Source organism: Amblyraja radiata, chromosome 1 (assembly GCF_010909765.2).
Source record: "Amblyraja radiata isolate CabotCenter1 chromosome 1, sAmbRad1.1.pri, whole genome shotgun sequence".
In the NCBI taxonomy this organism is placed as follows: domain Eukaryota; kingdom Metazoa; phylum Chordata; class Chondrichthyes; order Rajiformes; family Rajidae; genus Amblyraja; species Amblyraja radiata.
Window position 1 is genome coordinate 48,450,180 of NC_045956.1, and position 12,743 is coordinate 48,462,922.

A 12,743-nucleotide genomic window follows, 5' to 3' on the forward strand; every position below is an offset into this window, starting at 1 on the left:
TAAATTTAGGGGAATAAAATATATATTTGGGTACTTGAGAAAGGACTTGGAAAACTGAAATTGGATCAATCAGTGTAATTTTGGTTTGTATAACCATTGATATAATTTTGGCAGATATTGCACTATTTTGCCCTTTCCATTAAGGTACAAGCAGAAAAAATTGAAAAGACAATTATATCACTTCTCACTTTATTAGTCATGCATAATCCCCATGCTCTTTGTGTGCAGGTGCGGTCAGTCCGAATTCCACAAATTGGAGATAAATTTGCCAGTCGCCATGGCCAGAAGGGTACATGTGGTATCCAGTACAGACAAGAGGTGAGGTATTCATGTGGTATGGGTTCAGAAAATGGATCTGAAATGTTGGGCATATAGTTGAGTGCCAAAATTTGAACAGCAGACTCTGGGATTATTAAAATAAAAGTGGAATTGTTGGAACTGTTCTGCAAGCCAGGCAGTAATTAAAGAAATAAGGTACACAAAATTGCTGGAGAAACTCAGCGGGTGCAGCAGCATCTATGGAGCGAAGGAAATAGGCGACGTTTCGGGCCGAAACCCTTCTTCAGACCCTTCTTCAGAAATATATTCTCTTATCATCTGTTTTAGAATCAAGTTTTTTGTTTCACTATTAATAGAAATGTTTAATTAGATTGTCTTCTACCTTTGACCAGTGAGCACATGTGATTTTATTACCTATAGTTCATTTGCTTAATTGTACTTTGGCAATATTTTGAACAGGAGGGTGCTGATGGCTTGCCACAGTATCCTCATCAGCATGTTCCATTTAGGTTTCCATTTCAGAACAGTGCAACATGGAAGTCTAAATATGCTGACTAATCTTTTGTCCTGGAGTTAAACTCATGACTGGGTCTGGGAAAAGTTGGTAAATTGCTGAACTGAGGGGGCCTGATGCACTTTGTATCAGGCTACCCGACCACAGCAGTCATAGCTATGCATTTTTAATGGATTACTGACCATCAAAAGGTAGGTGTTTATAAGTTAAGAGATACAGTAGAAACAGACCCTTGGGCCCCAGAGTTCACCCTGACCAGCAATCCCTGCACACTAACACTATCCTACACACACAAAGGACAATTTACAATTAAACCAAGCCAATTAACCTACAAACTTGTATGCCTTTGGAGTGTGGGAGGAAACCGAAGATCTCTGAGATACCCAACGCAGGTCACGGGTAAAGTACAAACTCCGTAGATGGAACCTGTAGTCAGGATTGAACCCGGGTCTCTGGCGCTCTAAGGCAGCAATTCTACCGTTGCGCCACCATGCCACCCTTTTGATTTATTTTCCTTATTTCAATGTGTGCATTATTAATTAATAGCTCTTGTGTGATTTCATTATGGTTATAATATTTTAATTAATTTATTGAAAAAATTAAACTGTCTGCAGATGCAAAATAATGAAAGTACCTTCCAATGATACAAACCGTCTGTAATGTATTCATACATATTCATGTATATGTTAATGAGTTTGTGTTCAATATAAGCAAGGAATGTTGGGTAATAAATCTCTCTCGTGATCCAGGCAACCTCCTGTAAGTTGTTATTCATTCTGCCGTCCAGAAGGTAACAAAATTGGCGACGAGGATGGGATAGAGTTTGTAAACTCATCCTTTAAATACAGTGCAGGACTGTTTGGCAACATGCAGTATTGTTTAACATTTTAAACAGTAAATACGGAGTTGTGTCGCAGTTGTTTGCGAGATGGACACGATAGGCCGCAGATCCTTCTATGCAGGGGACTGTAGTTTAAAACGGCAGCTGGACAAATCGTCGAGAGTTTGTCACAACATCCTTGGGATTGTATAAGATTTTTTTTGTCGAGTTCTTCAAGCTGAATAGCGTTTGTACAGCTATGTTTTAGGTGAATTGTTACACCAGAACAGACAGGAAATCGGGGTTTTGAACGGACATTTAAAAAAAAAAGAGAACGACATGATGGCAGCGTCCACGGGCTACATCGGAAACCTTGGCACTTTTGACGAGGAGAGCCATTCAGCTATATGGAGAGGGCAAACATGTTTTTCACGGCAAACAACATAATGGAGATTAGTGGTGAAGGAGAGATAGTGACTGAAACAAATAAAGTAGTTTGCGAACGCATGAAAGCGATTCTGCTCACGGAGATCGGTCCTGAAGTGTATGACACACTCGTGAATTAATGCCATTCAATGACATTATGAAGAAGTTATGGAGGAGCACTTCAACCCAAAGCCTCTGGAAATTGCAGAAAGTTATAAATTTGGTACTAGAAACCAGAAGCAGAATGAGACAATCAATGAGTACATTGTTGCCTTGAAAATCTTAACTTTGCACTGTAACTTTGGAACCTGTCACTACGCGACAGATTTGTTTGTGGTCTAGTGGATGAAAGAATTCAGTCCAAACTCATGAACACTCCAGATCTTACATTCGAGAAAGCGTGCAAGATTGCTACCACAATGGAGATGGCATCAAAGAATGCTTGAAAGTTTCGTCCACCAAGGACTGCAGTGGCCGTTTACAATCAGAAGGCAGTGCCTATGGCCAAACCAAGAGGCGCTAAACCAAAACCAAAGTATGGCGGGGAGCTGAGTTCAGCCAGTTATCATTGCAATGGTAATCACTCATCCCAATTTTGTCAGTTCAAAATGGCCAAGTGCTATAACTGCCAGAAGAAAGGCCATATCGCCTCAGCATGTAGGGCCAAGCTTAAAACAGGAAACCAACGATCTGCAGGAAACAAGTGACAACACCAGAAAGGAGTTCATAACTTGATGAACCCAGATGGAAATGAACTTGGGTTGTACACCATTTATGCAACCAACATCGATAAGCCTACAACCAGTCAAGGCAAGGATTTTTGAACTAAAGTAATGATAAATGAACAGTTAATCGATATGTGCATTGACACGGCAGCAGATTGTTCGGTCATGAGCAGAGACCTGTACGAAACAAAGTTCCCACAGATGCCATGGTTTGAAAGTAAGGTCAAGCTGAGAACCTACTCGGGCGAAGTTTTGGAGACGTGGACAAATGAACTGTAAAGTTCAGTATAATGCTCAGTCAGTAACACTGCCCATTATAGTAGCCAGCTACAGAAATAAACCAACCCTCCTTGGAAAGGATTGGCTGAGTAGAATAGAATTTGACTGGAAGAACATTTTCAGCGTCAATTTGTCCAAATCACGTCTTGAAAACATCATAAGCAAACATGCAAACATTTCTGCTGACAGTTACACTTGAATAACGGGGTACTCTGCACACATTCAACTTAAGCAAGATGTGAAACCTGCGTATTGTCGACCAAGACCTGTACCATATGCACTAAAGCAACAAGTGGAGGAAAAACTCGACAGGTTAGAGCGGAATGGCGTACTCGTAAAGACAGACCAGAGTAACAGGGCAACGGCAATTATGGCCGTTCCCAAGGCCAACAAAACTGTTCGACTATGCAGTGACTACAAAGTCACAATCAACCACGCCGTTGATGACGAACCATATCCGTTACCAACCTCGCAAGATCTGTACGAGGTGGGAAGTGAGAACTCAATCTACACACTGCAAGTTGCAGGTGAAGACTTACCAGTGACTGCAACAGAAATTGCAGCAGAAACAGAGAAAGACACTGCTGAAGAGGATCTATGAACAAACATTGAATGGTTGGACTGAAATCGATAGTGGATTGAACTCAGTTCTGAACTCTGTGCTGAAGCCTTTCCATAATCGACGCCAAGAATTATCATGTGAGCAGGGATGCATTAAGTGGGGTTACAAAGTGGTTGTACCAGAGTCTTTGAGAAACAAAATTATGAATGAACTTCATGCCGAACATCCTGGCATAGTAAACATGAAGTCAATTGCCAGAAGTTTTGTGTATTGGCCTGGTATTGACAGTGACATCGAGTCACTGGTGAGCAAATGTAGTGTCTGCCAAAATTGCTGGAGTAAACCACCAAAAACACCACTGCAACCCTGGTCATGGCCAAGTAGACCTTTTCAGAGAGTTCATGTAGATTTTTGTGGAAAGGGTAATGATCATTTTCTGGTGCTAGTAGATAGTCATTCCAAATGGATTGAAGTTAAACATATGGGGTCAAGCACGACTGAGTGTACCATAGATGAGTTGAGATCAATTTTTGCATGCCATGGTTTACCGGAAGAATTTGTTTCTGATAACAGGCCTCAGTTTCGTTCAGAAAGGTCAAAGAGTTCATGCAGCGGAATGGTGTAAAACACACACATGTTCCCCCATACCATCCAGCCTCCAACGGGGCGGCGGAAAGGTCTTAGAATTGTCAAAGATGCTCTCATGAAACATCATTTCGCTAGTTTCTTGCTGAAGTACAGAACCACATAACAACAGGTTACTCACCTGCAGAACTGTTGATGAAGAGAATGCTAAGAATATGCCTAAGTCTAGTTCAACCCAATCTGGCCTTGAGAGCTGAGCAAAAAACAGTTAAGTCAAAAATGCCATTTTGACTCCCACAAAAAGGAGAGGTACTTCAAGCCAGATGAGCAGGTTCGTGTTCTCAGTCCTCCCAACGCCCAGTCGAGACAAATGGGATGTTGGGAAAATAGTGGAAGTGTGTGGAACAAAAAGATACATAGGTGAAGTTGGAGATAGGATCAAAAGTGTTCATGTTGATCAAATGATTCCAGCCAAAGATGAACCAAAAACTGAGCATGAAGTCCTAATCCCTGAGTATTTATCTGAAAGTGAGTTGGAAGAGACCACTGTGATTGAAACACAAAGCTCAGTTAGTACAGACAAAGAAACAGATTCCTCTGTTCAAAGTCAGGGTACTAAAGTAGAGCCAAACTAGCCTACAGTTGAGTCACCACTTACACCTGTTACTGTTAGACGATCAGGCACGATCCGTAAACCAGTAGTCAGATTAGGTTTGTAAGTTAAGTAACTCACTGTATAAGTAAAACGTAAATGTGTAGATATGTAAAATAAATATATTGTGTTTATCATTTAAGATTTCATAAATACTGGTTTAAATCAAGTATCACAACAACAAAATTGTAACTGAGTACTTAGATTTAATACTTAAAAAAAGGAGAGCAGTGTAATGTATTCATACATATTCATGTCTATGTTAATGAGTTGGTGTTCAATATAAGCAGGGAATGTTGGTTAATAAACCTCTCTCTCTCGTGATCCAGGCAACCTGCGTGTAAGTTGTTATTCATTCTGCCGTCCGGAATATAACACCGTCAAAAGACCTTTAAGCTGGTTTATGGGTTGGGCTTAATCTCCTGGCAACTTTGACCAAGTGTCTTACAGAAGGGTAGCAGTGGCTTACTTGCAATGCGTTGGGAGCCAAGCAGTTATAGAAACTTATTGGAACTGTGGAGCTAGAGTGGGCAGCAATCATGAAGTTTGGGGCTAAGATTAGTTCGACATATACTTTACTTCCATTGCAACTAGAATGTAGGTTGTACCTTTTTACGTTTAAGACTTTTGCCTTAATATATCCTGTAGTATTATGTCAGATTTTGGTTGATATCTTTCTTATGAAGCATCTTGTAACACTCTGCTGTATACCATTTATTTTAAAGAATAGGTGTTGAACTCAGTAGGTCAAACAGCATCTGTGGAGAGAAGTGGACAGTTGCATTTCGGATTGGGACCCTTCTTCAGACCAATGCTCCTTTGAATCCGTCTGAAGAAAGGTCCCTGAAATGAACTGTTGTCTGTCCGTTTCCCTCCCCAGATGCGTCCTTGTGTGCTGAGTTCCTTCTGCACTTGGTTTTGCTCAAGGTTCCAGCATCTGCTGTCGCTTGTGCCTGCAATGCTTTCAACCATTCCTCCCCATCAATAAGTTACTAATGCTTCAGTTATTGTTTCATTTTAGGATATGCCATTCACCTGCGAAGGTATCACCCCAGATATTATAATCAATCCACATGCCATTCCTTCTCGAATGACAATTGGTCACTTGATTGAGTGTCTGCAAGGGAAGGTATGTTTAAAGACGATCAGAAATTAACTGTTTTAATAAAAATACAATTGTTTACACTCATTCATTTGATATGCTTTTAGGTATCAGCAAATAAGGGTGAAATTGGTGATGCAACACCTTTCAATGATGCTGTTAATGTGCAGAAGATTTCTAACCTATTATCAGACTATGGGTACCACCTCCGAGGCAATGAGGTAATTGTCTCTTTGTGTATATATGCACACGGAAAATAATTTGTACAACCTGGCACAAGTTTTTAATGATAGCTGTATAATAATACAAACATTGTCAGAACCCTCTGGTCACATAATTTGAGTATTGTGAGATGAATTTGCCTTTCTTCTGTCAGCTTCTGAGCACAGACTAAAACAGCCTGACAAGAGGCCTCTAGGAAACGAGTGTTTTTATTTGAAACTTGACATCCTCTAAATCAACATTTACTCCGTCTCTTTTGTCTATTGTTGGCAGTTGATGAAGTTTCCATGACAGGTTTTGGTCAAAATTTAAATGAAGATATTTTGAATCAGTCCAGTGCAGTCCAAAACAAATCAACAATACCAAGTAGAAGTTTTCTTAAAAGGTCACAGAACAAAAGACATGCAGCTCTTGCAGCACCACACAAATCTGAGATTTTTGACTGTGCCTTTTTATTTTTAACAGGTCTCTTGGATAAATCAGTCCAAGATGCACTCAGCTACAAATGTAGCTCTAAGCTCTGTGGCTTGATGTTCTAGGCATGCTGCAGCATCACTTTCTGAATATGTATAACACAAAAATAAGATTGGTATCCTAATTTGTCAAAGACCCCCACCTAATTTCCTCACTGACTGTTTCAACTCCAAATTTATGGACAGAAGTTAATCCTTAATTCAGCCTTTCAGACTGAATTAAAGATTCCATTTAAATCTAACCGCTAATTTCCAACGCCAACTTCCCGTTAGGATATCTATGATTAATCAAATTAATCAACTCTTTCTTGTCCTTAATATGAAATAAATTACGATTGAGTACTTTCATTAAAAACATTTAAATATGCCATACTAGATTTTTTTTAATGCAAAAGACTTGCTTTGGGAATGGATTCATCAATATTTTAGTCACATGGGGCACACAAATTAGGTGATATTCCCAGTAGAAAGATCTTTTGAAAGCTATTTGATAATCCTCCATATTCTAGGTAGCATGTTCAACATCTTTAGTTTAGTTTAGAGATACGGCATGGATCAGGCGCTTCAGCCCACCGAGTCCACACCGACAATCGATTACCTGTTCACACAGTCCTATGTTATCCCACTTTCTCCATCCACTGCCGACAGACTAGGGGCAATTTACAGAGGCCAATTAATCTACAAACCCACACATCATTGGGACTTGGGAGGAAACGAGAGTGCCCAGCTGCCTTTGTTTGCACTAAAGCAAAATGTTTACATTTAATAACATATTCCCTCTCATTTTAGGTTTTATACAATGGATTTACAGGGCGTAAACTCACATCACAGATCTTTATTGGTCCCACTTACTACCAACGTCTGAAACATATGGTGGATGACAAAATTCATTCACGTGCACGAGGACCTGTTCAGATCCTTAATAGACAACCTATGGAGGGTAGATCTCGGTAAGCTGAAACTAGGCATGTATTTCACTTGTTTTTGAAGTTGATTGATTGAATTGATTGAATACCTTTATTGTCATTCAGACCTTATGGTCTGAACGAAATTTCGTGCCTGCAGTCATACATACAATAAAAAACAACAATAAACACAAATTAACATCCACCACAGTGTATCCTCCAAGCACCTCCTCACTGTGGTGGAGGAAAAAATCTTAGGGTTACTGTCTCTTCTCTCCTCTTCTCGCCGTCTTGTAGCCGTTTTGAGTAATACTCCAGTGTAATGTCACATGGACCATCTGCTATTTATGATCTTACTAGACTAAGTGGGACCCGTTGGGTCCAAGCATCACACAGGAGGGCTGGTCATCCAACGCAATATTCCACCTCTCCACCAATTCTAATATTGGTGGCCAGTTGGGGGGGGGGGGGGGGGGTTTCTGGAGCGCTAGTATGGTGTTGTGGGCTGAAGGGACTGGTTTCCAGAGGGCTAGTATGCAAATTGTGCGCCAAATGGATTCTTGGGCTGGCGTCTCAGTCAATCAAGCCTGTTGTGCTGGCAACTCACTCACGGCTGGTGGGCTGGTAGTTGACTCACGGCTAATCCTTGAAATTCTATTTCAAGCAGGGTATAAGGCCACCAAATTCAAGTGCAGTTTCTTACCACTTCTAGCAGGGTGCAAGGACACCAAATTCAAGTGCAGTTTCATACCATTTGAAGTAGGGTGCAAAGCCACTAAAGACAGCGAGTCGTGACCTCTCCCTCCTCCATCTTGCAGAGACTGAGCCACACCCACATTTCCGGGTTTTATAACCCCTCCCCCCCCCACCGGAAAAGGTGTGGCTTTCATGGAGTGATTGACAGGAGAGAGATTCTCAACATTAAAAAAAAAACTAATAACACTTTTATTTTTCATTGATGGGAAGAATTCTCTGCATCTGCTCAGCGGAGGGGGACTGAGTAAGATGGCCAAAAATCACAGCCGTAAGTGGAAGCGTTTTATCTAAAATCAATATACAGTGCAAACAGGAAGTAAGTGCATTTACAGTAGTGCCTTTCAACTTCAGGCCAAAGCACCCAAGCCACCATTTGCAGTAAGTAGTGGCTTTCAACTTCAAACCACACCCAAGCCACCATTAGCAGTAAGAGGTGCCTCTCAACTTCAAACCAAAGCTCCCAAGCCACCACTTGCAGTAAGTAGTGCCTTTCAACTTCAAGCCAATGCACCCAAGCCACCATTTGCAGTAAGTAGTGCCTTTCAACTTAAAGCCAATGCACCAAGCCACCATTTGCAGTAAGTAGTGCCTTTCAACTTCAAGCCAAAGCTCCCACACCCCCATTTGCAGTAAGTAGTGCCTTTCAACTTCAAGCCATTGCACCCTAGCCACCATCTGCAGTAAGTAGTGCCATTCAACTTCAAGCCACACCCAAGCCACCATTTGCAGTAAGTAGTGCCTTTCAACTTCAAGCCAAAGCACCCAAGCCACCATTTGCAGTAAGTAGTGCCTTTCAACTTCAAGCCACACCCAAGCCACCATTGGCAGTAAGTGGTGTCTTTCAACTTCAAGCCATTGCACCCAAGCCATCATTTGCAGTAAGTAGTGCCTTTCAACTTCAAGCCACACCCAAGCCATCGTTTGCAGTAAGTGGTGTCTTTCAACTTCAAGACAAAGCAACCAAGCCACCATTTGCAGTGATAGTGCCTTTCAACTTCAAAGCTCCCAAGCCACCATTTGCAGTAAGTGGTGTCTTTCAACTTCAAGACAAAGCAACCAAGCCACCATTTGCAGTAAATAGTGCCTTTCAACTTCATGCCAAAGCACCCAAGCCACCATTTGCAGTAAGTAGTGCCTTTCAACTTCATTCCACCATTTGCAGTAAGTAATGCCTTTCAACTTCAAGCCATTGCACCCAAGCCACCATTTGCAGTAAGTACTGCCTTTCAACTGCAAGCCAAAGCACCCAAGCCACCATTTGCAGTAAGTAGTGTCTTTCAACTTCATGCCACCATTTGCAGTAAGTAGTACCTTTCAACATCAAGCCAATGCACCCACTCCCCCCATTTGCAGTAAGTAGTGCTTTTCAACTTCAAGCCACACCCAAGCCATCATTTGCATGAAGTAGTGCCTTTCAACCAAGTCAAAGCAACCAATCCACCATTTGCAGTAAGTAGTGTCTTTCACCTTCATGCCACCATTTGCAGTAAGTGGTGTCTTTCAACCAAGCCACACCCAAGTCACCATTGCGGGCTTTCTGGAGCGCTAGTATGAACCATTTTAGAACCAATAGACTTTTTTTTTTGCAAGCTTTAGAACCAATAGTCATTTTTTTTGCAAGCTTTAGAACCAATAGACATTTTTTGCAAGCTTTAGAACCAATAGACATTTTTTTTGCAAGCTTTAGAAACAATAGACATTTTTTTTGCAAGCTTTAGAACCAATATACATTTTTTTTGCAAGCTTTAGCACCAATAGAGACATACCTTTGCAAGCTTTAGAACCAATAGACATATTTTTGCAAGCTTTAGAACCAATAGACATATTTTTACAAGCTTAGAACCAATAGAGACATTTGTTTTGCAAAATTAATAGTTTTTAATGCTTTAATAATAATAATAATAATAATGGATGGGATTTATATAGCGCCTTTCTAATAGTCAAGGCGCTTTACATCGCATTATTCATTCACTCCTCAGTCACACTCGGTGTCATTATTAATCGACGGGAAAAATCCTCGGCACACATGCGGTGGAGGGGGGCTCTGAGCGAGGTGGCCAAAAATGACGGCCGTAGGTGGCAGCGTTCTCTCGAAAATCGCAGCACAGATGGCCAAAACCGGTCAAGAACAGACTTTTAGTAATATAGATATGAATTCCTTGCTACATGATCTTTTGGATATCAAAACCTTTTTCAATTTAAATTGTTTTAAATTCTTAAATTTATCTGCAAGTTCTTGAGACAATTTCCGCAGTAATGGTGAAGATGTAACTGGCCGAGTATTATTGAGGATACATGGAATTGCAGATGCTGGCTAATAATAATAGAAAAAGTGCTGGAGCAACTCAGTGGGTTAGGCAGCATCTCTGGAAAACATGGATAGATGACATTTTGGGTCAGGATCCTGCTTCAGATATGAAGGTCGGAAGAAAGGACCCAAACCGAAACGGCACCTATCCTTTTTTTCCAGAGATGCTACCTGACCTACTAAGTTACTCCAGCACTTTGTGTCCAGTATAATTGAATATGTTTTCATTTTTAATGCTTAAATACCATGAATCGGTCAAGTTTCTCACAAAATTCTGTTGGGTAATTCCAGTATTTTTTTTCCATAAATAATGGATAAACAAATATATTTACTTGTTGCATGGTGTGGTTTAGGTCATAGTTATTCCATGCTTTGCAGACATTATCCTGGATGAGAAAGAATAAGGGTTTGAGAGATAACTTCAAAATACCCATGGTCAATGATCTTGTAGATGGTTAATGCTTCATGTTCATAATTGTGAATTTAAAAAATATGAAAATAATGTTTTCATGTATTAAGAGTGGATGGAATAAATGCTTAATGTCCTGAAAGAGTGATAATCATGTTGAAGTCCAGGCATGGCTCCATTTCTATCACCTAAGACCATTGTACATAAGTGTGTTGGGATGGGGCAGGTATCTGGATGAGTAGTTCAAGCAGGATTTGGGAAAACTTTCAGAAAGACAAATTACTTTCATTTACAAACCTTTTTTCAAGCCTTTGACTCCCAGCAGTAAAGTTTGATGTTTGATTTGATTTTCCTTTCAGCGACGGTGGTCTACGTTTTGGGGAGATGGAACGAGATTGTCAGATTGCTCACGGTGCAGCCCAGTTTTTGAAAGAGAGGCTGTTTGAGGTTTCTGATCCATATCAGGTGCATGTATGCAACCTATGCGGACTCATGGCAATTGCCAATACTAGAACACACACTTACGAATGCAGAGGATGCCGTAACAAAACTCAGGTGTGTGTCAAACTCTACTTAGTGATTTTTCTGAAGATCGGACAAATATGTTGCAGTTTAACCACTTGTACTCTCTTAAGTTGTGTTGGTTGAAGTGAAATATCTTTTGATTTGTGGAATGAGTATGCTATGTGGACATACAGCACATTCAGCATTTGTGTTGAATTACCATCCGAGTTGAAGTATTTCCCCCTGTATAAAAGACAGATCATACACAAAGAAAAGCAATAATCTAATACAGAATGCATGAATAACCTCCCGTTTCAAACTTTTACATTCAGTAGAGGAAAGCTGTTGGAAATCTCCATTCCAAAAGCCCATTCCAAAAGCTGTTTAAATTCTCCCACTTTAGTTTCTGGAGAGATCTGACTAAACGACAGTTCATTGACCTTTTTTAGCTGGTTAACATTCCACAGATGCTGCTTGACCAGTGGAATGTTTCTTACATTTCCTGTTATTATTTGATTTCCAGCATGTCTAGATTTTTTGTTTGATTACAATTGTAATATCCATCTCCAATAAAAGACCACCTAACCATTTTTAGTATAGTTTATTAATGTCAATTGTACTGGGATACAGTGAAAAGCTTTTGCATGCGTACTATTCAGACAAAGAAGACTTTACATGAATACAATCAAGACGTGCCCAGATAAAGGACAAAGGGTGCAACATTTAATACACAGATATAACATTGAAATAAAGAAAGATAAAGTCCAATTAAAGAAAGGGTATCCTTTGCACAATGGCATTATTATGGTCCCATCAACATTCTAGATGGGAGAGGTCACCATTGATCAGAAATTCAGCTGCACTGGCCACATGAATACTGTGACTACAACCACAAGTCAGAAACTGGATTTCTGCGGGCAAGTAATTCATCTCCTGACATTCAAAAACTTCCCATCACCTGCATGGCACATCACAAAGGTGGATGAAAACTCTTGACTTGCATGGATGAGTGCAGCTTCAACATCACTGCAGAAGTTTAACATTGTTTGGGGCAAAACAGCCTGCTAGATTGGAATTCATCCACCTTAATTATTTATCCCTTCATAAAGATTACAATATAGTTGTAGTTTATAAGACTAGGTTTGGGTGAAGAACGTGGCTCCGTTTTCTCAAAAGTGACCAAATACGTTGAGAAAGAATTCATTTACAAATATGATTTTAA

At 40.3% G+C, this 12,743-nt stretch overlaps 1 protein-coding gene across 1 annotated transcript in view; it reads left to right on the forward strand.

Annotated features, from left to right (window-relative positions):
• polr2b (RNA polymerase II subunit B) overlaps window positions 1-12,743 on the forward strand; it is a 60,481-nt gene that overhangs the window by 47,210 nt on the left and 528 nt on the right. Inside the window, exons 20-24 of the mRNA XM_033021374.1 lie at window positions 229-318; window positions 5,864-5,971; window positions 6,052-6,165; window positions 7,429-7,589; window positions 11,377-11,572. Of these exons, the coding sequence (XP_032877265.1) occupies window positions 229-318; window positions 5,864-5,971; window positions 6,052-6,165; window positions 7,429-7,589; window positions 11,377-11,572 (669 nt within the window). The remainder of the gene's footprint in view (window positions 1-228; window positions 319-5,863; window positions 5,972-6,051; window positions 6,166-7,428; window positions 7,590-11,376; window positions 11,573-12,743) is intronic.